General features: G+C 45.6%; 2 protein-coding genes across 4 annotated transcripts in view; both read right to left on the bottom strand.

Moving 5' to 3' along the window:
• The window catches only part of LOC137421551 (ornithine decarboxylase), an 81441-nt gene extending 73923 nt beyond the window's left edge, over nt 1–7518 (bottom strand). The window contains exons 1-2 of one of the 3 annotated variants that reach the window (XM_068107718.2): nt 7385–7518; nt 4493–4623 (exon numbers count right to left, since the gene is read on the bottom strand). The gene's annotated coding sequence lies outside the window, so the exon portion shown is untranslated. Of the gene's footprint in view, nt 1–3407; nt 3491–4492; nt 4624–7384 lie in introns of those variants that run through there. The other 2 variants (XM_078771321.1, XM_078771320.1) reach the window with 2 other exon arrangements.
• A 937-nt stretch (nt 7519–8455) lies between these two features.
• Nucleotides 8456–27109, bottom strand: part of NOL10 (nucleolar protein 10) — a 69225-nt gene continuing 50571 nt past the window's right edge. Inside the window, exons 18-21 of the mRNA XM_068107717.2 lie at nt 25316–25489; nt 24552–24847; nt 18983–19085; nt 8456–10531 (exon numbers count right to left, since the gene is read on the bottom strand). Of these exons, the coding sequence (XP_067963818.1) occupies nt 10442–10531; nt 18983–19085; nt 24552–24847; nt 25316–25489 (663 nt within the window). The 3' untranslated portion in view covers nt 8456–10441. The remainder of the gene's footprint in view (nt 10532–18982; nt 19086–24551; nt 24848–25315; nt 25490–27109) is intronic.

Below are 27109 nucleotides of genomic sequence, written 5' to 3' on the forward strand. Positions count from 1 at the left end.
TTGCCAAGCTCCACGCACCCATTGCTCGTGCACCGCGCCCACCGCGTAGTCCGAGGCGTCGGTGGTGAGGGCGATCGGTGCATCGGACGCCGGGTGCGCGAGCATGGTGGCGTTAGCCAAGGCGAGCTTTGCGCCCGTGAACGCCGTGTCCATCTGCTCGGTCCAGGTAACGTCGCCTTTGCCCGGCTTACCTCGGAGAGCTTCGTGCAGGGGGCACAGGAGCTGGGTGATACGGGGCAGGAACCGATGGTAAAAGTTCACCATGCCCAGGAACTCCTGCAGCCCTCTGATCGTGCGGGGGTGCGGAAACCCCATTCACCGCCTCCACCTTGGCCGGCAGGGGGACGGCTCCGTGCCTGGTGACACGGTGCCCCAGAAAATCGATTACGGCGCCGCCGAACCGGCACTTTGCGGGGTTCACAATCAGGCCAGGCTGGCCCAGGCTTTCGAAGAGCGTGCGGAGGTGGCGTAGGTGCTCTTCGCGGGACGCGCTGGCGACGAGGATATCGTCCAGGTAGACGTAGACAAAATCCAAGTCACGCAGGACGCTGTCCATCAGTCGCTGGAACGCCTGAGCCGCATTCTTCAGACCGAAGGGCATCCGCAGGAACTTGAAGAGTCCGAATGGCGTGATGACCGCCGTCTTCGGGACGTCCTCCGGCCTGACGGGGACCTGATGGTAGCCGCGTATGAGGTCCACCTTCGAGAAGAAGGACATGCCCGCCAAATGGGCGGAAAAGTCCTGAATGTGGGGGACGGGGTAGCGGTCGGGAGTGGTGGCGTCATTGAGACGGCGATAGTCCCCGCACGGTTGCCATCCCCCGCCGGGCTTCGGCACGATGTGCAGCGGCGACGCCCAAGCGCTCTCTGAGCGCCGAGTCGCTCCAGGGTAGCGAACCCCGCTTTTGCCACCGCCAGCTTCGTCGGCTCGAGGCGGCGTGCCCGGGCGTAGACCGGTGGCCCGACGGTGGGGATGTGATGGGCCACCCCGTGCTTGACGGCCCCCGCCGAGAAGGTGGGCCGCGTGAGGGCCGGGAAGCCGGCGAGGAGGCGGGTGAATGCGTCCGCTGCCGGAAGCGTACAGATCAACGTGGCCGGAACCGAACCGTTCGGCAAGCCGCTTGGCAAGCCGCTCGTTGAGCTGCTCGACGAGCTGGGCAGCGCACAAGCGAGCGAGCTGAACGTCTCGGCCTGGACAAGACGTCTGCGCTTTACGTCGACCAGGAGCCCATTAGCGCACAGGAAGTCCGCGCCAAGCAGTGCCATGGGCACGTCGGCAGTGACGAACGTCCATCGGAAAACCTGCCCTCCGAACCGCAGAGAGGCAGCATTTTCCGTACGTACGGATGGGCGTCCCGTTCGCGGCAAGCAGCGCGGGGCCCCCGCCCGCGGCGTGCTTGTCTGATGTACCGGCGGGAACGACACTCACCTGCGCTCCCGTGTCGCACAGGTAACGGCGCCCGGATAAGGTGTCCGTTATGAACAGCAGGCTGCTCGAACGGCCGGCGCTCATCGCCACTATTGAGCGCCGGCTCGGGCGTTTCCCGACCTGTTGAAGGAGCATGGCGGATGACATTGCCGAGCCTCGTGGCCAAACTTGGCGTGGAACCAGCACCAGGTGGTGGAGCTGGAGGAGTGTGGCTGGCTCCGCCAGGCCGGTGGAGTTGGCGGTTTTCGCCGCGGCGGTGGGCGGGGCGTGGCGGCGGTCACGAGGGGCGTATCAGCATGCTGCGTATGCTGTGTAAGCTGATGCTGTGGATCAGCAGCATCAGCAGCATCAGCCTCGAGGTCCGTGACGGCCGCGCCGACTCTCGCCCGCGTGTCCGAAGCGGCGAAGTACCTGTCCGCCACGGCGGCCAATGCTCGGGGTTCTGTTAGCACGGTCCCGGCCAACGCGAGGCGAACCTGCGCTGGAAGTTGGCGACGGAAAAGCGCCCGGAATAGAGAACCGGGGGCTTCGTCGCCCAACAGTGACAGCATATGGTCCATTCGGACCGACGGGCACGTGTCGCCGAGCTCGGGGAGATCCAGGAGGCGGTCGGCCCGTGCGTCGTCCGTGAGGCCGAACGTGGCTAGGACTAGCCGCTTGAGTGCCTCGTACTTGTGGCCGTCCGGTGGGTGGCGAAGGACGGACACAACTCGAGTGGCCATGCCGGGCCCGAGGGAGGCGACGACGTGGCAGTAGCGCGTGTCGTCGCCGGTGAGGCGCCGAAGCTGAAATTGGGCTTCGGCTTGAACGAACCAGACTTCGGCCTGGGCCTCCCAGAATTCGGGAAGTTTAATCGCCATTGCCTTGTCGTTTGCCATTGCAATGGCGTCGTATTCGGAAGGATCGCTACGGCAGATCCAACGTCGAGGTCACCATATAAAGCGCGATGCTGCGCGCACTAATGCTTACGCAAGGAGCAAGCGGACAACGCGGTTCATAAAAGAGTCTTTATTCAAAGTACTCAAACTGCAGCACTAAACTGCTCAGGGCTGCGCGCCCCGTGTATATCATGAGGCCACGCCTCTCCCCCTGGCGTGGCCCATCCCCACTTGGTGTGCGGGGTGATGTCACCACGTCAGTGCTTTCGTGTCCACCACAACGGCACATATACCCATATCATCCATGCACCCACCCTATTATGTCACAGTTTCTTGGCATTTGTCATGGGTTATTATAAAGTTACAGATTTGTTCAGTTGAGGATTTTGATTCAACCAATTATGGCTGGAATACAACTTCTCTGATGATGTCATTGTTATCACCATATATTAAACAGCAAGTGGAGTTGATGAAATGTTTCAATTTTTGCAGTGAAGTTTCAATTTTTTTTGTTGAGTGGTTTCAGAGAAAATTGTCCAATTTTTCTCCTTTAATCCAATATGTCTGCCATACCATGTGACCTATGATATCACAGTTAGCAATAAAATATTGTCCATGGAGAGTCCCTCTTACGTTTAAAGTTTCGCATTGATCAGACAACGGTTATAGAGAAAACCATTTTTAAAGCGGAAATAGATAGACACAGATACACAGATACACACGTTGCAATAGTCTCGCATCCCCTTTGCGGCAAGACTAAAAATGATGTGCACAGTTCCTCGCAGGAATCATTGTCCGGAACATTTGCTCATTGGGTGAGCAATGTGTTCGGGATTGGTGGAGTGAAGGGTACGTTGCAGACTACCACAAAAACCAAGAAGGCTAATGCAGCTCACAGTTGCAAAGTTAGTTGGATAAGCAGTGCTCGTTACCCCCCTACAGCAGGCGAAACGAAAATCAGGGTTAAGCAATTATTGGTTCATGTCTGTCCGTCTATTTTATCAGTTTATGATCGAGCAACAGCTTATTTAAATCGAATGTTATAATTTGAAAACGAATCGGAACTTCAACAGGAAGACAAGTTTTTTGTCTTACCGTACCAAACATTGTCTCTGAATTTGTCCCGACAACATATGCGCAGAGAGGGGTGAGATGTTTTACTCTGTCTTCCAGTCAGTCAAACGAAATTGAAAATCATTCCAAACAGGAAACTTACTGTTTTTAAGGATGTTATAAATAACACAAACAGTAGGCACGAATAACTTATGTAATGTGTTAAATAGGGTGATGTAATAAAAAAAAAACCACCTTTAGAGGCCATTTTTCCCCGCAAGCGGGGGTTGGCCTTTTTCGGGAACCGTGGTAGTTGTTGTTTTTCGGTCCCCTTTTTGAAGCAATGTTTTACGGCCGGATGCCCTTCCTGACGCCAACCCTTTTTGCCGCCTTTAACGACAAGCAGGGAATTACCAGTGAACTGGTACTCAATTAGCCGACCTCGGAAGGATGACAGGCTGAGTCAACCCCCCTGGCGTTAATTCAGCGATCGACCGGGTTTCGAACCCAGGATCCTAGAATCCTAAGCTGACACCCTAGCCGCTAGCCCAACACCAGGGTTTGACTCCACCACGCAAAAGCAAGAAAAGCAAGACAAAAGACAAAAGCAAGAAAGGTGATGTAATAGACACTGGAGAAAATGGTGGTAGAACCCATATTTTTATTTATTTATATGGCTTTGAAACCCTTTAAACCCTTATTTAAATTGAATTATATATTTGAACACTATAATACAAATCACCTTCATAATACTTCGAACCGCCCGTTTTGCAGATGTGTGTTCAATTACCATGTTTTTTTAAAGAACTCTTGCCAAGTAGCTCAAGCAAGCACTCCATTCGAAACCATTGAAAGGATGGCCGGCTTGGCAAGTGCTACATAAACAGGTTGCACCATCTCATGAGAAGCAGTCAAGACCTGTACAATGGTGGAGTCATGATGCAATGTCGACCATCACAACGTCTTGAAAGTGCAGACATTTCGCTCTCCTCTACTCAAAGGCAAGGCCATTTTGTGGTGTGGTGTTAGTGTGGTGTGTCCGTGAATGGTGTGGTGCGTCCTGGACCCCTGGTTATAATGCGACCCCTCCACAGGGTGGTAACCAGGTCAATGGCGGTGTATCATCACCTACCGACTCACTGTGGCATCAACATACACAAGGAGGAACCCTGGTGCAGAGTGCCAGCTAATGCCATCTGAATGTTCCCTTGAGTGTTCACCTTCAGAGAACTTGCAGCACTTCCAGGCAAACAAAGATGAAGTCTGCACAGAGAGCAAAGCAAAGCAAGACAAAAGCTGAGGGAACTTTGTAGACCATAACACACCTTGAACTCTTTAGTTGTATTCCCTCTGTCAGGGATGGAGTGATTGGATTAGGCCAAGAATGGCAGGAATGGGTACGGTTGTACCCATGTACTGGTTTTTACCCTGCGCATGTGAAGCGAAAAGCTCTGTCTGCTGCAAACCTAAGTTTATGATTGAGGAACAACTACATTTCAATTGAATGTTATATTTTGAAAACGAATTGGAACATGAATCGGAAAACAAACCTGTAGTTTAACAGTACTTTGCTTCTGAATTAGTCCCGATCGCGCATGCGCAGAGAGTGAGATAATCACGTCGCAGGTCTGGTCGACAAGATCTCCGCATGGCTGTTGTGGTTCTTTTGTTGGGGGTCGATTTTTGAAATGTGCAACCATTAGTCGGACAGCTGCCGGACTCCACCCACATTTGTCGCTTTATATCACCCACCATGGCACCCACGCAAAAATAATATGGCCGCCATCTTGGTTTTCTGGTGGGCCGGAGATATCAGGCCTGTAGACCATTGCCGATTACACATTACCCGGATTTGTTGCGTCAGATTTCCTTTGGCTTTGCTTGGGTCGAGTGTTACTCGCGATGAGGGACCCTGAAAAATCGAATCAGACGTCGAATAAAAATCATTTGTAAGGTTTAATAAAGTCCGTCGGTACGTGCCTCCCTAAAAAACAAATGAGTCATGTAATTTTTGAACAGCTGCATATTGGGGTTAAGCAATCCGTGTCCGTGTGACAAATCAGCTTGTTCTGATATAACCGTGGTGGAGGTTGTCATGGACAAGGTGTCGAGTTGTCATGGACATTGCAATCATAAATTGATACTTTAACAAAATACTGTTTTAAATGACGGTTGTATTGGGATATTATCAAACCAGCTCATTGCCATCATCTGTCCACTTCCAGATTCGCATAGAGTTAATTTCAAAATCATAATTTTATTGAGGAATTTTTGAAACCTCCAACACTGGACTGTCACAGTTTATGTTTTTGATCTGGACTAAAGGGTTTAACATTGGCACAAAAATATTGAATACAGGTCAGGCAGCAAGTTGAAAATTCGCTGACCTCATGAGATGGCACAGCGAGCGATCATGTGACGACAGTTTCCACAAGAATTGCCACATCCAGTGCCCTCGGATAGCATATTACAGCCAGACCATATACTTGCGCCATGTTCAGGAACAAAGCTCGGAACAGAGCTCTGCCATCTGAGCTATCTGGGCAACCCTGACCGAGCATGCAAGTTTCCCACACATATGATTTCCACTCTTTCCGTCAATGCTTCCGGGGCACTCGCTGCCAACCAAAGGAGAACCAACGGCCTGAATACGAGAGGGTCTTCCTCCAATGGGTGGGACAAATCCATGTCCTCTGTTATAAACACAACTGGGGGAGGAGTGAAGCAATTACATCAATAAACAGGATTAAATAATTAAATTGATAGGGTCGAATGTTTGGTCAGGGTCGCCCAGATGGCAGAGCACTGGTATGGATTTCCAGAGGACCTGAGTTCGATTCCTGGTCTGGGCATGTAATTTTCCCACATATATCAATATAAGTTTCTGATTCATAAAATTCATTCATAAAATTGAATTGGAATACTTTTCCAGCTTTTCTCATGCAAGCCCTCAGCGACTTCCTTTACCCCCCCACACCCTAACTCCCGTGATCCTCATCCCCAACAGGTTTTTTTCCGAATTACGTCATTGAAAAAATTGGCAGAGAAGGAATATCTCTGTAGTGGGGCGGCTTAGCCCAAATATTCAAAAGAATTGTGCATTTTGTGATACAAGCACCAAATTTGGCACACTAGTAGACTATCATATTATGAAAAGATCTGGATATTGGGCCATCTCAGATTCAGAGATTTGATTTTTGCAAGATTTGCAGATTTTGCAAGCTGAGATTGCAACGCCAGGGACGGCCGACTCCTTCCTACGAGCTGCCCACGTCACCCGCACAAGAAGAGCTCATCAAATCACTGCAGCGGCACTGCACATCCTGCAACACCGTGCGTATGAACACCACTGTATGACATATGCTGATGATGCAGAAGACCTGCCTGAGTTCGAAGACTGGTGTCACCAGAGAGGAGAAGACATTCCCAACTTTCAGTACTGGGCAACTGTGCTGGAACTAGAGATGTTGGTACTGGTCTACGTGCGTTCTCTGCGGCAGGCTTCATTCACGACGTACCTTGATGCCCTGACGGAACTGGTCCCATGGTTCCATGCCTTAGACCACACACACTATGCCAGGTGGGTCCCTGTTCACCTGAGGGACACGGTTGCACTCCCAATGAAGCACCCAGATGTAGCCAGAGAATTCAGGGCTGGCAACTTCACTGTACAGAAGACGAAGAAGGTGTTCTCTTCGATCCCAATCGAATCGAAATCTTGCAAAAATCAAATCTCTGAATCTGAGATGGCCCAATATCCAGATCTTTTCATAATATGATAGTCTACTAGTGTACCAAATTTGGTGCTTGTATCACAAAATGCACAACAGGTTTGCTATGCTGCTACACTACTGCCTTTCTCCGCTCGCATTACTTCCCCAGAGGAAATGTCATGTGATGCATCAAAACTTTTCCTTGTGGAGTACATTTTACAGGCAACATTTCATGCAATAGATTAGAAGTTAAGAATTGAAAGGAAACATCTTTAAAAATCAATAAAAAATAAAGAAAAGTTTAGACATACCGGTATCTTTCTTGAATCGAATACACAAAACAAATCGCAAGTAGAAAGAGCTCACAGAGACCAACAGAATGGTGTGGAAGTAGCACATTTACCTTTGAGCCGCTCTGTTCACGTTAAATTCCTCAGACAACAATAAACTGTCAGATTGGTGCAGGGTGCACCATTTGTGGTTAATAAGTTGTGTCCTGCCCGCAAGCATTATCTGGCGTATGTTAAAAAATATTTCGAGGAAGAGTAGGCAAGTTATCACCAGCAACCTGAAAAAAATTCCCAAATTCCTGCCAACTTCAAATTGAACGTCAGGCCTAGTTAGCCGGTTTTTGAAAGACTTGAACCTAAAACCTTCCTTGGCCAACCCCACCAAGAGGGTGTGAATAATTGGGGGTAGTAATTGTAGTATTGTAGTAGTAGTAGTAGTAGTAGTAGTAATTGTCGTAGTAGTTGTAGTAGTAGTTGTAGTAGTAGTAGTTGTAGTAGTTGAAGTAATTGAAGTAGTAGTAGTAGTAGGAGTAGGGATTGACAGGATAACTCATACTCACCTTTGTGTTGTTTAATCAAGGACCAAATTCCAAAGGATTACCAAAAACCATAACCCTGGTTGTTAACATTGCATCAAGTAGCACTCTATCTTTTAGTAAGCAGTAAAGCTAGCAATCCCATGTCCTCACATTTACAAATCAACTTCATGAATCCCACTTGCATTCAAAATCAGTCGACCATTGTTTGCCAATACCCTAACTGAAATAACAAATTCATGTTTGAGCTACAACTTGAGGGCATATGAGCACTGCTGTGTTGTGATGCCTGCCGAAACACGATTTGGTCACAATCTTCCTGAAACCCTTATAATTATTATGATCATCAAGTGACAGACAAGTAGAGCATAACTCTTTTTTAAATGACGAACACAAATGTTCCATAACTTGCAAATGTCACATGCTTCGTATCAGTCTGAAACCACAACTACAATAATTTTTAATCACTTGAGCAAAGCACTTTTTAAAAAAAGAAGAAAATCCTCTGATGATAGTGTGACTGAAGCTGAAATGCCAAGAAGTGGATGGACAAAACTAGTGGAAGTAAATTTAATGTATCCCATATGAAAATATTGTCATGTAACACTTACGTTGCTCGAGTATTTTAGTCATTGCTGCATTTTCAAATAAAGTTTTCTGGGAAATCATTCTGTTATCATCAGCTTGTGCACACGATGCCCCAGGAAATACATGTTGTGAAAGCAACCGACTTAAATGAATCAGAATACTTTTCGAGCTTTTCCCATTCAAGGTTAGCAATTGATTGGTTCATTCACATTTCCTAATGTACTTGTTTACATAGCAATATGTGCTTATGTCATATGTGCATAGCTCCTCTGTGATCCTTAGATGCTATAGAGAGCATTTTTTAAACATCATCCAAAACCACTGCTGTATGAGACTATGTTTAAGACATGAAGACGTATGCGAATATCAAATAACTTAGAACACTTTGGCAACAAATAATTGTGTTCAAAATAGTGGTTATTATTATTATAATACATATGATTTACACAAGTTAAACAAGGAGTTATTAAATATATCCGACTAGATAGCTGGTCGTTATATATGTGTGTGTTTGTATATATATATTTGCGGTGATTTGCAGGGAATATATATATTGTTATGTCTGTGGGGTAGGCAGTGATATGTAGAGTCAGGTAGATTCGTATAGGTAGGTGCTCCGGATGTCGGGTAAGAACCATCACCATGTAATAAGTTTTGTTTAGCCGAATGTCAGAGTAAGGTGTATCTTCGTCTCCATTACGAGGAATGGGGCATGTTAACTAGTATAGGGATTATGTTAATTCCCCTGTTCGTCAAAACCTCAGTAATTTATCCTTTATCGCTTTTGGCACCGCACCATAGACACGAGTGAGGAAATGCCCATTAATTGCACTAAATAATAATCATAAAACGAACCGGAAGCCAGTTCTGAGCACGGCCATTTGGACGCACCATCTACATCGCCACACATAGCTTGGGCAGGCCGAGGACACACCCGAGGAGCCGTGATTGGCCACGGTGGAGCAAGAAGCAACTTGCTATCGGGCGGGAGTTAACCAACGGGAAGGCCGGGGTAAGAAGGGACTCGTGATTGGCCAGGGCGGAGTAAGAAGCTACCCGCTGATTGGTGGAAGGAAGGCCGAGGAGGAAGCAGAACGCCGATTGGCAAGGACCACTGATGACATCAGAGGCAAGCAAGAAGCGGCATGCTGATTGGTAGAGAAGCGCTGATGACGTTATGACCCCGACGATAAAATACCTCGAGGACCGACATTTTCTCTCTTGCCTTTCGCCTTTCACGCTTTGATCTTGCCCTCGACGACCTCTTTCCCTTCCTCGCCTCTCGTATATTCCTCTGTCCCTCGACGTTCCTGCCTCTCGCTCACCCCTGGTCCTCGACACTCTTGCTGACACCATCCTTTGGCGTGCGAGGAGAACGGAGGCTGACGCGGCTGGGGAGGCAAGCTGCACGCCTGCTGTCCGACATGGACCGTGCAGCGAGGCCTGGCTTTGTCTAAGGCCTCTTTGACATCTATGCTCTTGAAACTTCGGATTTAGTCCAAAGTAACTTTTGTGTGTAAACACAATGTCGACTCATCTACAAGAGGTGCGATTGCAATCAACCACTACACCCTGCAAAATATCTGTCCAATAAGCCTGCGAATTTCGAGACTTCAATTGGTTGTGTGGGGTTTATGGTGGTGCCCAGAAGAATAAAGTGATGTTGACTATTTACACAGATCTAATTTTGATGCTTTCTGGATTGTGCAAAGACAGAGCCAAATAAAGCATCAGTAGAAAACTGCTTAAGAGGTGAAGAGACATTTGAGGACAGATTTCTGATGCAGCAGCTACAGTAAAACCTGTACTAAATAATCCCCTTTCTATGTGGCACCTGCAAAAATCAATTATGTAATTTTAAAACTTCTTCAATTTTAAGGCCTCCTGTATTACGTGGCCATATCAGTATGAACAAAATGCCAGGACACTCTAGGACTGTCGGGTGCATTCAGGACTATGCTGGCATGTTTTTCGCAGAACGACGTATCCTCTTACGGTCCGGCTGCTGTTGTTGCAACTTCTTGCTGCTATTCCGTTCCCTGGGCTGCAATGTCACAGTACACACGGACATTTGTTAATTATAATCCAATATTATTGGGATAGCTATCCACAGGAGGTCACAATTACATAGGCTACACTGACAGTCAACACACTGGATGATGACATGTGTTATCTTACTGTAATGGAGCAAACCTGGAAATCACTGCAAATCCAAAATAGACATTTAACAGTCCTTGGACCTAAGTAGAGTTTCCAAACCTGGTTATATCTCCAGTTTCAACCATAATACTGGCCTTAAGTGGCCATCCAATTCCAGCAGACGAGCATATACTTTAGCCTTACTCCGGTGCATGCACTGCGGCACATGATCCGGCCCAAGCTCTGAGACATCAACTCCTTCTGGGAATTCTTCCAAAGTAAACTGCTCTCTCTCTCTCTCTCTCTCATGCACATATTTATCACATCTTGTCTTCAGTTGTCATACCCTTCCTACCGTCCATGGTACACTGAAGCTTGTGGAGAGGCAGTTGCCATGAAACAACTTGCCTTCGCCTCATGTAAGGCCAATCCAACTGATGGCAATCTCAGTTCCTTTCACAAAGCTCGGAACAAGTGTGTGTTGACCCTCAGGAGAGCCAGGAAACAATATCTCTCGACTCTCAAAGCTAAACTCTCAAACCTGCCTCCCTTCTCCAAATGCTGGTGGTGTCTGGTCAAATCTGTTTCTGGTGTTTGTTCCCACTCCATCCCCTCCCTTACCTCAAACGGCGACACAGCTGACACTGCACATGAAAAAGCTAAATGCCTCAACTCTGTGTTTGCCTCAAAGTCTTGTGTCCCAAACCTATCTCTCTCTGTACCCACCTTACCCAGTCGAACCCAGCTGCTCCTGGAGTCTGTGTCCTTGTCTCCTGACAAGGTGAAGTTTCTGTCAAACCGAGACGCTGATTCTGCAACTGGACCAGACGGCATCAGCTCACGGGTCCTAAATTCTTGCTCTGCCACTCTTTCTCACCCTCTCTCTGTTTGTTCTCTTCACCCTCTCTTTTGCTCAAGGTCATCTGCAATTTGCTTGGAAATCAGCCATCATTACCTCTTCACACAAAAAAGATGCAAAAACAGATCCTTGCAACTACAGACCAATCAGCCTGCTCCCAATAATCAGCAAGGTCATGGAATCAATCATCGCTTCTGACATCAAATCCTTCCTCTTCTCCAATGGCTTGATCTCGGATCATCAATTTGGATTCAGACCAGGTCATTTTACTCTGGACATGCTGCCTCTGCTGTCTCAACAATGGATGGAGGTCCTCAATGCCAAACAGGAAATCAGAGCCGTCTCCCTTGACATATCACATGCCTTCAATACGGTTTAGCACCCCACCCTGCTCACCAAACTCTCCTCTTATGGTATCCATGGAAACCTCCATGCATGGCTTGCGGACTTCCTCACCGGTCGCAGTCAACATGTGGCCCTGAATGGAATTCTCTCTCATCTCATCTCTCACCGGTCTGATTCGATTGGAGGTCACGTTTCTTTCGAGGCTGTCCATGCGCTCACGCTTTCAAAGTTAAGTAATTTTTTCACAGTTGTGTTTTTGTCAGGGCTGTATCTGTCTTTCGGTGTGTGTACTTGTGGTGTGTCTTTGGTAAGATCCTCGGTGTTGATTTTTCGTACCTGCATACAAAATCGTCGTTTATTTCGTGTCGCGTATTCTGAGGCCTAGTAGGTTTCCGTGTCCAACCTTGGGGCCTTGTTATTCTCTCAGCGGTTCGTCGATTGCGCTGCAATTACTTTCGTTCCCTGTTTTTTGTCCCAGTCTTTCACCCCATACTTCCTTGTTTAAAATCTCAACTCAGAAAAAAAAACCAAAAATTTTTTCCCCTTCTCTGCTCTAATTCGTTTATTCGTTGTTCTTATTTGTTCGTTCGTTCGTTCTTCGACCACGTTGTTCGTGATCACGTGATCACGTTGTTAAAAATGTTTAAACTTTCCTCTGAAGAACCGTATTCTGTCGTATAGTATAACACCTTTTTCTTCTTCCTCTATAAAAGGATGCTTTCGACTTACTCACCAAATCTATTCATTCCAAAAAAAAATTCCATCTCTTACAGGGCCTCTTTCATACATTCCCTAAACTCTCCAGCACTCCACCCCTCCTTCAGCGTCCTCAAACGTATTTTTGACTCGAAGGTCTCAATAAACTCTTTTTGCAATGTTCGTTTCCCATTAATCGTACACTTTTCAAAATCCAATCTCACCCCTCCCCTCCAAATCTTCCCCAATCACCCCTTCCCTCCAAAACTTCCCCATCACCCCTCCCCTCCAAAACTTCCCCATCACCCCTCCCTTCCAAATCTATTCCCTTGCCCCTCCCCTCTAAATCTTCCCCATCACCCATCTCTTTCAAATATTCCCCCTTGTCCCTCCCCTCCAAATCTTCCCCATCACCCATCCCTTTCAAATCTTCCCCCTTGCCCCTCCCCTCCAAATCTTCCCCAACAACCCTTCCCTCCAAAACTTCCCCACCACCCCTCCCCCCCAAAACTTCCCCATCACCCCTCCCCTCCAAATCTACCCCCTTGCCCCTCCCCTCCAAATCTTCCCCATCACCCATCTCTTTCAAATATTCCCCCTTGCCCCTCCCCTCCAAATCTTCCCCATCACCCATCCCTTTCAAATCTTCCCCCTTGCCCCTCCCATCCAAATCTTCCCCATCCCCCCTTCCCTCCAAAACTTCCCCATCACCCCTCCCCTCCAAAACTTCCCCATCACCCCTCCCCTCCAAATCTTCCCCATCACCCATCTCTTTCAAATCTTCCCCCTTGCCCCTCCCCTCCAAATCTTCCCAATCACCCATCCCTTTCAAATCTCCCCCCTTTCCCCCTCCCTCCTAAACTCCCTCCACACCCCTCCCCTCCAAGACTCTCCCTCGCTCCTCCCTTCCTAGACTCCCCCCCCCCCCCCCCCCGTCCGTTCTGTATCCGATGCTCCCCCTTCCTCTTCATTAACGGTATGGACCTCAAACATCCGGGGCCTTCGCTCAAACTTGACTGATCTCTCCATACAGGTTGCTTCTGACAAACCAGACGTGATCTGCTGAACAGAAACTTTCCTCCTTCATGATGTCTCTGATTCCTTGGTATCTCTCCCAGCTTCCTCCCTCCTCCGGAATGAAAGACCCGAGCCTCGTCCTGGAGGTGGGGTTGCTATCTTTATAAAAACTCTCTTCCTCACTCGCCCTGCACTGCACTCTCTCCAACTCACCCCCAGGAATACCTTTGGCTGCGGCTTCCCCTTCACTCCCACCTTTTGTTCATATGTGTGTTGTACCGTCCACCAAACAGTGATGACTCCATCTACATCTCGCTGTCTGATAATATGGACCAACTTCTATCTACCCATCCCAACTCTCTCTTCCTCATATGTGGTGATTTCAATTGTCACCATGCCAGTTGGCTGGGTGTGGGTACCTCTCTCACCAGCCATGGCTCTTCAGCAAAGGACTTCTGCGACTCACTGGGACTGACACAATCTGTCAATTTCCCGACCCAGATCTCAGTCAACGGAGCATCTTCTCTTCTGGACTTGGTTATGACTAACTTCCCTGAAAATGTCTGCTGCTCTTCTTCTGCTCCAATCGGCTCATCTGATCATGTGCTTGTTAAAGTGGACATCTCTCTGACCATTCTCAGAGAGCCTCCTCAGCGTCGACGAGTCTGGCATTTCACTCAGGCCAACGGGCACGGTCTTCAAGCAGCCATCAATCATCTGGACTGGTCTCCCATCTCTAACGCCTCTGACATCAACTCATCCTGGGAATTCTTCCAAAGTAAATTGCTCTCGCTCATGCACAGATTTATCCAATCTCGTCTTCAGTTGTCAGACCCTTCCTCCCGTCCATGGTACACGGAATCTTGTGGTGAGGCTGTTGCCCAGAAACAACTTGCTTTCGTCTCCTGGAAAGCAAATCCAACGGAAGGAAATCTCATTTCCTTTCACAAAGCCCGAAACAAGTGTGTGTCCACCCTCAGGAGAGCCAGGAAACAATATCTCTCCATTCTCAAGACCGAACTCTTATCTGTCTCCCTCTTCCAAATCCTGGTGGCGTCTGGTCAAATCTGTTTCTGGTGTTTGTTCCCCCTCCATCCCCTCCTTTACCTCAAACAGCTACACTGCTGACTCCGCACGTGAAAAAGCTGAATGCCTCAACTCTGTGTTTGCCTCTAAATCTTGTGTCCCAAACCCATCCCTCTCTGTACCCACCATACCCAGTTGCACCCAGCTGCTCCTGGACTCTGTGTCCTTTCCTCCTGACAAGGTGGAAAAGTTTCTGTCAACCCTCGACTCTGATTCTGCAACTGGACCTGACGGCATCAGCCCATGGGTCCTAAAATCCTGTTCTTCCGCTCTTTCACTCCCTCTCTCTGTTCTCTTCACCCTCTCTTTTGCTCAAGGTCATCTTCCATCTTCTTGGAAATCAGCCAACATCACCGCTTTGCACAAAAAAGGTGCAAAAACAGATCCTAGCAACTACAGACCAATCAGCCTTCTCCCAATTATCAGCAAAGTCATGGAATCCATCATTGCTTCAGATATGAAATCTTTCCTCTTCTCCAATGGCTTGATCTCTGATCATCAATTTGGTTTCAGACCTGGTCACTCTACTCTGGACATGCTGCTTCTGCTTTCTCAACGATGGATGGAGGTCCTCAATGCCAAACAGGAAATTAGAGCTGTCTCCCTTGACATATCACGTGCCTTCGATACGGTCTGGCACCCCGCTCTCCTCACCAAACTCTCCTCCTTTGGTATCCATGGAAATCTCCACGCATGGCTGGCTGACTTCCTCTCTAGTCGTAGTCAACATGTGGCCCTGAATGGGTTTCTCTCATCTCCTCTTCCTGTTCAGGCTGGAGTTCCCCAAGGCAGTGTGCTGGGCCCTGTGCTTTTTCTGGTCTTCATCAATGATCTCCCTGACTCTCTTGAAAATCCTCTCTATCTCTTTGCTGATGACTCTACTCTCTGTCACTCCATTCCTCATCCCTCAGATCGGCAGTCTGCAGCCTCCTCACTCTCTGCAGACCTGGACAAAATCACAGACTGGGCAAACAAGTGGAACATGTCTTTCAATCCTGACAAATCTCACACTCTTACGATGTCTCTCCGAAAAGACTGACTGGACAACCCTCCCATCCACTTCCTGAATAATCCTCTCCAAGAAGTTCTGTCACTCAAGCTTTTGGGTCTCACTATCTGCCATGATCTTTCCTGGGAAAACCACATTTCAAATCTGGCCTCCAAAGCCAGTCGCCTACTGGGCATCCTCCGTCGTGCGAAGTCATTCCTTGGCACACCTGAGCTCCTCACCACATACAAGGCTTTCATCCGCAGCTCAATGGAATACTGCTCTCCCCTCTGGGCTGGTGCTCCTGCCTCACACCTAGCTCGTCTTCACGCTGTTGAAACCAAAGCGTTCAGAATCATTGGAATCTCCCACGATGAAGCTAACTCCGAGGGCCTTTCACTCACTCACCGCAGGCAGGTTGGTGGTCTTTCCCTCTTCTACCGACTCCTCTCTGGCCTTGCCCCCCCCCAGCTCTCTCTGGGCTCTGTCCCCCAAATATTCCTACAGGTCGCACAAGATCTGCCTGCAACCCTCTTATGGTTAAACTGCCAAAATCAAGACTCTCTGCTCACCTTCACTCCTTCATTCCTCTTTTCTCCCGCCTCTGGAACAAACTCCCTCACTCTCTTCAATCCCACTCCACCCTCCAGGTCTTTAAAACAGCTGTTCACCACCATCTCTTATCTTCCCCCATCCAAAACCTGGATCTTTTCTACCCCCGCTAATTTCACCCCAAATGCACTTTTTTGAAATACCAACTTTTGTCCTGGAAGTCCTTGGTGTCCTTGTGTTTTATACTTCTCCCACCCCCCACCCCCACCCCTTCCCACACCTCCTCCCCCCAAGCCCTCTGCCTCCCACACATCTCCCTACTCTCAAATGTTATGTTTGCGTGTGTCCCCTTCTCTCCCCATCTTGTCTTCCGCTCCCTCTTTTTATATATCTTGTTTGTCTGCTTGATTTGTTTGTGAAATAAATGTTAGCTCTTTCACGAGCCTCGTTTCAGTTTTCAACAAAAAAAAAAAAAAAAAAAAAAAATCTCCTTCCTGTTCAGGCTGGAGTTCCTCAAGGCAGTGTTCTGGGCGCTGTGCTTTTTCTGGTCTTCATTAATGATCTCTCCGACTCTCTGGAAAATCCTCTCAATCTATTTGCTGATGACTCCACTCTCTGCCATGCCATATCTCAACCCACAGATCGGCAGGCAGCAGCCTCTTCACTCTCTGCAGATCTGGACAAAATCACAAACTGGTCAAACAAGTGGAACATGTCTTTCAATCCTGACAAATCTCACATTCTCACTTTGTCTCTCCGAAAAGACCGTCTGGACAACCCTCCCATCTACTTTCTGAACAATCCTCTTGAAGAAGTTCTGTCACTCAAGCTTTTGGGTCTCACTGTCTACCATGATCTTTTCTGGGAAAACCACATTTCCAAGCCGGCCTCCAAAGCCAGTCGCTTACTGGGCATCCTGCGTCGTGCGAAGTCCTTTCTGGGCACTTCTGAGCTCCTCACCACATACAAAGCTTTTATCCGCAGCTCAATGGAATACTGCTCTCCCCTCTGGGCTGGTGCTGTGCATGTTTTCATGTTCAATGTGTTAGCTCTTACACGACACTCGATTCTGTATATAAATTCATATATATATACGTATATACAAAAAAAAATTAAAGCCCCCAGAGCCGGGTACGATCCGTGAGGCGAAGCACATTGCCAAACCACACTGACGGCCAGCCGAGAAGGGTACTCCTGACCACAGGGCACTCAGGGCAGGTGTGCCCGCTTGTATAACAAATCAAATGTATCTTTGTTTTGCAAGTTTAATGCTGGAACAAAATATCTTTAAAAGGTAAAGCTCTCAACCGAACTCCAACAAGCAATGCAGTGCCTTCAGAAAATATTCACGCCCCTTGACTTTTTTCACATTTCGTTGTGTTTTTGCCTGAATGCAAAATTGATTAATATTTGATTTTCTGTCACTTACCAACACATATAATACGCCATAATGTCAAAGTAGAATTTTTTCTCTCGAAATGTTTACAAAATAATTAAAAATGAAAAGTGGAAATGTCTCAAGTCAATAAGTATTCAACCCCTTTGCTATGACACTTCAAATTGAGCTCAGGTGCATCCCAGCTTCCTTTGATCATCCTTGAGATGTCTCTACAACTTGATTGGAGTCCACCTATGGCCAATTCAATTGATTGGACATGATTTAGAAAGAAACACACCTTTCTATACAAGATCCCACAGTTCAAAGTGCATGTCAGAGCAGAAACTCTACCATGAAGTTCAAGGAACTTTTCGTAGAACTCTGAGATAGAATTGTGAGGAGGCATAGATCTGCAAAAGGGTATGAAACAATTTCTGGAGTGTTGAAAGTTCCCAAGAGCACAGTGAGCTCCATCATTAGGAAATGAAAAAGAATATGGAACTACCCAGACTCTTACTAGAGCTGGCCATCCAACCAAGTATAGCAACAGCACAAGAAAGACCTTGGTCAGGGAGGTGACATGAGAGCATGAGGCAAAAGATTCTGTGGTCTGATGAGATGAAAATTGAACACTTTGGGCTGAATGCAAAGCACTATGTCGGGCAGAAACTGAGGACAGCTCATCACCCATATAATGCCATCCCTAGCATGAAGCATGGTGGTGGTAGCATCATACTATCGGGATGCTTTTCAGTGGCAGGTAATGGGAGACTTGTAAGGATAGAGGGAACAATTAATGGAGCCAAATACAGGCAAATCCTTGAGGAGAACCTGCTTCAGAGTGCAAAAAAAAGACCTTAGACTGTGGCGAAGATTTACGTTCCAACAGAACAATGACCCCAAGCATACAGCCAACGCAACAATGGAATGGGTTCAAAACAAGAGCGTGAAAGCCCTTGAGTGGCCCAACCAAAGCCCAGACTTGGATTCCATTGAGAATTTGTGGAAAGAATTGAAGATTACTGTTCACCGACGTTCCCCATTCAACTTGACAGAGCTTGAGCAAATCTGCAAGGAAGAATGGGAGAAACTCCACAAATCGAGATGTGCAAAGCTGATACATACAACCAAAAAAGGGTTTTTGACCTTTTATTTTTTTCCCCAAGAAGACTCAAAGCTGTAATGGCTGGCAAAGGCTCTACTACAAAGTATTGACTCAGGGGGTTGAATATTTAAGTAAATTAGATATTTCTGTATTTCATTATTAATATTCTTTCTTTTTTTTTTTAAGATCAGTGACAAAAAAAATCTCAATCCCATTTTTAATTCAGGCTGTAACAACAAAATGTGAAAAAGTCAAGGGATGTGGATACTTTCTGAAGGCAATGTACATCAGGAAATGTTCAAATACTTGCTATTTTACTGATCACCTCACCTTTTGCGGATGAAAGGTCAACTGTTTGCTGCCCATTGTTGACTCTGCTCCGTGGCGCATTTCAGAACTCTGCGCGAGCTTCACTCGCTCCTCCAAATTCATCCTGTGCATAGAAAAATAACCGAAAAAAGTAATATGATCCCTCTCCACGCAACATCTCACAAAATGATTCCTCTCCAAAACAACTCGGTCAATATCAACAACTACGGGACACGTATGTGCAGTACTCTGTGTTGCAAATGAAAGCTGCACTATGTGGTCAACAAATGATCCCAAATATCCTATATAATGTCAATGATTTTGTATTCGGCCAAATTTCTGATTTTTGGTCTGGATTTAGTGTGTTCCTTCTCGATATCAATTAACTTAATATCCATCAAGGTAAGTTGGCTCTTTACATTAAGTTGTATTCTTGGCAGGACAACCTCCTTTCTCAAGAAAAGTCTAAACAAAGGTTAACAAGCGTTACGCCGAGGTCCCCCGTCGGTGAAGTGATGCGAGTTGACAAAGTGGAAGACGCAAGGCGGCCATCTTGGATTTTGACGTGGCGACCCAATTTTCAATAGCGTTCTTCCTTATGCCTAGATACACCCACACACCAGATTAGAAGTTGGTACTTCGCTTATTTTTCATGATCTTCCACTCACAAGGTTCAGACATACATGGCGGCGGCCATCTTGGATTTTGACGTGGCGACCCAATTTTCAATAGGGTTCTTCCTTATGCCTAGATACGCCCAGACAACAGATTATAAGTTGGTACTTCGCTTATTTTTCAAGATATTTCGCTCACAAGGTTCAGACATACATGGCGGCGGCCATCTTGGATTTTGACATGGCGACCCAATTTTCAACAGCGTTCTTCCTTGTGCCTAGATACACCCACACACCAGATTAGAAGTTGGTACTTCGCTTATTTTTCACGATATTTCGCTCACAAGGTTCAGACATATATATGGTGGCGGCCATCTTGGATTTTGACGTGGCGACCCAATTTTCAACAGTGTTCTTCCCTGTGCCTAGATACACCCACACACCAGATTAGAAGTTGGTACTTCGCTTATTTTTCAAGATATTTCGCTCACAAGGTTCAGACATATATATGGTGGTGGCCATCTTGGATTTTGACGTGCCGACCCAATTTTCAATAGCGTTCTTCCTGATGCCGAGATACACCCACACACCAAATTAGAAGTTGGTACTTCGCTTATTAGTCCACGACCGGTGTACACCGGAGGGGACTATAGGTTTGCACGCCGTCCTTCCGTCCGTCCGTCCGTCCGTCCGTCAGTCAGTCAGTCAGTCAGTCAGTCAGTCCGTCAGTCAGTCAGTCCGTCAGTCCGTCAGTCCGTCCGTCACGCAAAGAACAGTTTTCCGGACTTTTTTTCTAAACGCTTAATGCTAATGATTTCAAACTTGGCACATGGTTTCCTCATGATAAGTTACAGATCAAGTTCGAACTTCACGACGTTTCGATCATTTTTGACAAAGTTATGGCACTTTGAACTTTGGTAATTCTCATAATTCTGATGATCCTTAACTCAGTGCCATTTTAAGTTTTAATTTCCTTTAAAAAAGATTTTCTCTGCAATAATAGGACCGATTGAGATCAAATTTTCACCATAGGAGGGACTCGGTCTGTAGAATATTTTAATGGTAATTATGATGTCACAGGTCACGTGGTTCGGGCGCCATATTGTTTTTCGTGAAAACACGAAAGCCCCTTTTTCTCTGTAACGGCTGAACAGATCGAGGCCAAACTTTGCAGGCAGAATCGCATACCCATGACGAACAAAAAAGTCAGCGAGACTGACGTCATGCGTCACATGGTTTCAGAGTTATGACGTTTTTAAGCATGAACCTTTAAAACCGAGCCCCTCCCTCATTTTTGATCCAATCGAGGGGAAACTTCACAGATCTGTTCCGCATGTCAGTCTACTAAAATGTCCTTTTGGAATTTGCGATAGCTCACGTGGTTTGGCAGATATCGTTAATTAAACGAAAATATGTTTTAAAAATGGATATCTCTTCAATCGCTTTATTGATCGACGTGAAACTTCATACTATAGTAGAAGTCATGAAGAGTAATAAGTGTGCAAAATCTCAAGATGATTGGATGTACGGTCTGGAAGCTAGAAGTTGTTATTGCGTGAAGAAGAAGAGGCGTCAAGTGTGCGGATTTAATTATTTATCACATGTACAGACTGAAAGCATCGTTGGACACGACCTGCCGCGGTCATTTTAACCTCAAATAAAATTCTAATTTAAGATTTGTCAATAGCTGAGGTATATTAACAAACGAATAAAACAGATTTGGTCAAATTCTGACTTTTTTAACTCGATCGCATTTGACAGAGTTGTGACAAGCTGAGGAAGAAGAAACCTCGCATTGGCTTCTCCAATGTGCCATAAAAAAATGGATATCTCTTGAATCGCCAGTACCTCAGACCATGAGTTGGTAATAATTAATATAATTCACACAGTGCAATACATGCAGGCCGCTCCACGGAGCGACCTTGCGGGCTTATCAACGAGGCGAGGCGTGACACACGTGCGTCTCAGCATACCTCAGATCAAGTTTGAAAAACAGCATCAACCGTGCATAAATTTGCATATTCGATCATTTTTGACAAAGTTATGGCACTTTGAACTTTGGTAGGGGACATGTATTGCAGCGCAATACTCAGAATGCTTGTTTTTCAAGATATTCATCTCACAAAGTTCAGACATATATGGCGGCGGCCATCTTGGATTTTGACCTGGCGACCCAATTTTCAATAGCGTTCTTCCTTATGCCGAGATACACCCACACACCAAATTAGAAGTTGGTACTTCGCTTATTTTTCAAGATATTCATCTCACAAGGTTCAGTCATACATGGCGGTGGCCATCTTGGATTTTGACGTGGCGACCCAATTTTCAACAGCGTTCGTCCTTGTGCCTAGATACACCCACACACCAGATTAGAAGTTGGTACTTCGCTTATTTTTCAAGATATTTCGCTCACAAGGTTCAGACATATATATGGTGGTGGCCATCTTGGATTTTGACGTGGCGACCCAATTTTCAATAGCGTTCTTCCTTGTGCCTAGATACACCCACACACGAGATTAGAAGTTGGTACTTCGCTTATTTTTCAAGATATTCAGCTCACAAGGTTCAAACATACATGGCATCAGACATACATGGCGGCGGCCATCTTGGATTTTGACGTGGGTTGCACCCACACACCAAATTTGAATGCGGTCCTTCGCTTACGCACGCACGCACGGACGGACGGACACATGGACAGAGGGGAAAACCATAGTCCCCCTTTCGCTCCGCGGTGTGACGGGGGACAAAAACTGAGGATTACTATGCGGTATATATGCTCGTTATTGATTTTTCACTTAACATTCAGATGTGTACCATAAAGCAACAAATGCAACCAATTCAATTTCTTTGTAGACAGCCAAAACAAAAAAATTCGTTTACGACTAACAAAATAATGTGACGTCACATATTTTGGCCAAAGCATGTCTGCCCTCCCAGTACCCCCAATTTTTTTTTTATATCACACTAAAATACGCTATTTCATGTCTGTCTTTTTGAGTAAAATACATTCGGTCGTTACTTATCCAATCTCAACCATACTTGACAGGAGGACGAAGGGTCACACGGTGGAGGTTGTAGGGACTAATTTCCTGCCTTCTCAAAGGAGGTTTTCTGCTTTGAGTGAAATCCATGTTAAGATAGTTAATCGTGGCGTTTTTCCAAGGCCACTTCTAACAACAAAAGTAACGAGAGAGTTCACAAAACACGATACCCCACGCAGGGTTTGAGTACAGTATATACAGTATTGCACTTCAATTTTAATAAAATACTGATTTTAAGGATCGTTTAAAAAACGCGGAAGTTTTGTGCCATTGAAGTAGTCCAGAAGCAGTCCCGAATACCATCCTTATACACCACCCCAATGAGCCTTTATTGAAATTGAAGTACAGTCGAGTATTGCAAAACTGGAGGTTCTTGGAAGTGACAAGAAGGCAATTTGTGTTCTACAGTGTTCAAGTATGTAATTAAATTTAAATTAAATAAAGATTGTGAAAATTGTATAAATAAATTAATTCTGGGTTTTACCGCCGTTTCACCAAGAGTCTGTTACATCGCTTTATGTAATAAGAAAAAAAAGAAAAAAAAACTTTATGTAATACATTACATTAATTCTTCGTGCGTGTTGTATGTGTTCATTATGACATCCTTAAAAACAGTACGTTTCCTGTTTGGAATCATTTTCAATGTTGTTTGACTGCCAGACAGACAGGCTAAAAAAAAGTATCTCACTCCTCTCTGTGCATGTGCGATCGGGATGAATTCAAAGCCAAAGTGCGTTAAAATGAAAGACTTGGCTCTCTATTCATGTTCCGATTTGTGTTCAAAACATAACATTCAATTTAAATAAGTTGTCCCTCGATCATAAACTGATAAGACTGAGAGATGGATGGATGGTCAAGAACCAATTACTTAACCATGCTTCTTGCTTCCAGTGGGTGGGGAGATAACACTAATGATAATAGCATAATATTAATGTTTTTACAAAACAACAATAATACAAATATTATCCCCTCTCCCCAAGGGGCTTTTCCTCCTTGGACAAATGCGTGTTAACGTGTATAAATAGCTTATCATGCTGTTTCGTAGGGCACTCCTTCCGGAAGTAAAAAAAAGTGTGCAAAAGTCTGAATCCTCAGTCTAGTGTCAGGTGTGCTTATATCTTCTTTCTTTATTAGACATTATACAGATGTAAATGAACACTACTTTTACTCTACGTGCGTTGCACATCACGTGCAGCGAATTTCACCTCCCTGCGCCTAGTATTGAACTGTTATTTTTTAAAAAACGCTTATGTAGACCGTCCTTGAAGCTTTGTTTGCAAGCCACCATCTACAATTCCAATAGAAGAGACATAATTGCTCTTTTAAGGAAAATGTTTTTTGTTTGTTTTATCCTCAAAAATAGACTGTAGTGAACACACATTCGTGTTAAAAGATTGGCCTTTAAAACTTACCCTTATGAAGGGGGACAGACATCTGTACAAACATGCACACTGACAGTGTGTTTTATATAGTAGATTGCATCCTACAGATCAATGGACTCGAGCCTACATCCACTGTAATCTATTTATCCCAGAGAGGAAAATACATTACCCTTCCAGCCACTTCCGTGGGGAGTGGCTGTACTACTTATCTGAAATTGACCAAGTTGCATCCCATTCTTAATATTCCTTTTTAATTAAAATTTCATAATGATCAGATATAATTGTTTTCATTATTTTTCTTATTTACATGCTCAGCAGGCACAAATAGGGCTCCCCACTGAAGGAAAATGATACAATCTTGCTTGCATTGGCAACAAAATAACTAATTTTCCTTGCCAGATAACTCATATTAAAGAAACCGAGTCCAATCAATTTCCTTTTGTTCATTCTGCATATGCTGCTTTCAAAAAAACATTCTAGCCTTGCTCCTCCATCCATATTCTATCTTCAAAATTTATGACCATTACCTAACATTTAATAACAATCATCATACCTGAGGTTCTTGGTCTTCCGACTCAGGTTCTGAAAGCCCTGAAACTCGACACCCCTTTTGAGTTCGTAAAATCGTGGCTGCACCTTCTCAGCCGGCTCCTCAAACGTCTTCATTTGTGCCGAGCCCTTCCCTGCTGCGACAGCTCCCTTTGCATCTTCTTTCCTGAGTGTGCCCTTGTTGCGTGCTCGCATCTTCAACATGTGGGCTTGCCGACGCACCTCCTCAGACCAAGCATGGTCATCATCTGAGCTTTCCTCTTCCTCGCTCGGTCGGCCTTCAGGTTCAGAGTCTTCTGCCTGCATGAAAGGAGATTGTTCATTCTTTCGTGTGCAGCATGTGCCTGCTGGTTTGCATCAGTTCTTGCAGGGGCACAGCAATGCTTGCTGATGCAATGCCTCCTGTAACTTAGAGCAGGATTTTGGAATTTAGCCACTGTGCCACACACCATGGGATTTATGTCCACCAAGACAGGACACCCAGTTTAACGTCCAACTGAGAGAGGGTGCACATACTGATGTATCACCCTGCTTGTGGAACACCACGATGACAGTTTGCAGCTGCATCAAGATTCAATCCTAGGCTCGACAGCTCAGAGACAAGCATGTATACAGCTAGGCTATCCTGTCAACCCATGAAATGAGATCAATACAGTAAGATAGCCTGCAGCTTTCAATTATTTTGGCGTAAGTTTTGGGCGAACAGTGAAAACATCAAAACAATGATGTCATTATACAGAGATTCAAACAAGATAATGGCATTCACACCTCCAGTTCTTCCTGGGCGAGAGCTTCTTGCCTCCTCTTGCGACGCTTCTCCACAGTCTGGGACACGATGGGGTTTAGTAAACGGAATTCCTCACTCTCCTCGTCCACTTGGTAGTCAGGGTTCTCAAAGAGTGCCTGGAACCTTGTGTCCGTCAATATATTCGGAGCCAATTTCTGTGGAGAAACAGCATAGGATGAAAAACACGAGGGTTGTAATAATAAAGCTCAACGTGCAAAGTGCAGTCAGTCTCTTTGCTACTACAAAGGAAAATGTCAACAATGTGAAGCTCAGGCGATCCAATCTGATGACACACCCATGCTCTGTGATACAGAGCGTTGGTTGTGGAAAAGCAGTTTCTAGAACTGGGGTTATGCTGGGAAGTTTTCCATCCCTCTCACAGCAGTAACTAGGGCAAGAACTTGGAATTCGGCCTTTGTGCAGGCGATGGCTCGCCTACTCTTCGCGAAAGACACGATGGGATCTTTAATGTCTGCCAACGAATGCTGCCAGGGCATATGGGACACCAGTTTAACGTCCATCCGAGGGACGGCACACATAGATGAACCACCCTGCCGGTAAAACACCGGGATTACAGTTTATAGCTGGGTCAGGATTCAAACCCAGGCTAGATGGCTTAGAGTTGAGTGTGCATACATCTAGGTCATCCTGTCAGTTTGTGCAGCTCATCATAAGGACACAATTCAACACCAATAATATAAACACAGACTGCTCATCCCAACCACATTACCATGACCACTCAAAGTTGATAAACAAGAGCAAATAAAAAGTTTGAGGACAGTTATAACTAGAACGGCACTCTTCGACATCGCGACGTCCACCAATATGCCTCCACCCACATTATTACATCATCACTTGTACCAAGTTTGACTGAGATCCCCTCAGCTCTTCTTAAGTCAACACGGTAACAAGCTCTTACATGCGCCACGATCTTGTATACAAATATATATATACTAGCCGAATGCACTCGGTGTTGCCCGGGTTCTTTTTGAATGAATTTACTACTAGAATTCAGCTTTTACTCATGGCCGTAGAAGATTGACTACTATAATTCAGCTCAGCTTTTAATTGCGAAATGGGCCCAGCCTGGCCGATGCGGCCTCGACCGGCCTCGCCACCTAGCCTATAACCTTCCCGGGGCCCGTCCCGACATTTTTTGTATTGGAGGTTTCCTCCTATCTTTCACCGTTCAGGAGATTAGCTTGCGCAGACAAACAAACAAAAACTTTCTTTTATATATATAATAATAATAATAATAATATAATAATAATAATAGAATATATATTAAGAAGATATAGATATATATATGCATTATTATTATTTATTTATTTTTAAAGAAAAGAAAAAAAACCGCGGTAACAAAATAATTTTTACTTAACATGACCTCTTCACTGCAAACTCTCAGTTCATGTTTAAATCATGATAATACTTGTAAAAACTTTGATTTAAATCCCTTCAGCTGTTCTAAAGTTATCACATTTTTACCTGACACGACCTCTGACCGTTGATCTCTTGATGTCATAATCCAATGAGTTCATCTTTGCATCATATATATACCTATACCAAGTTTGTTAAAAATCCCATCACTGGTTCACAAGTTGGCCTGGTAACATAATTTTTACTTAACATGACCTCTGACCTTTGATCTCTAGACCCCAAACTCCAATCACTTCATCTTCACATCATTATACATATCTGTACACAGGATAAACGAGATGGGCACCATAAGGACTGTCAGGAAAGAAAACGGAATTTGAATGAGATGGATTTGTGGT

This window comes from Myxine glutinosa, chromosome 2 (assembly GCF_964187855.1).
Source record: "Myxine glutinosa chromosome 2, kmMyxGlut1.1, whole genome shotgun sequence".
In the NCBI taxonomy this organism is placed as follows: domain Eukaryota; kingdom Metazoa; phylum Chordata; class Myxini; order Myxiniformes; family Myxinidae; genus Myxine; species Myxine glutinosa.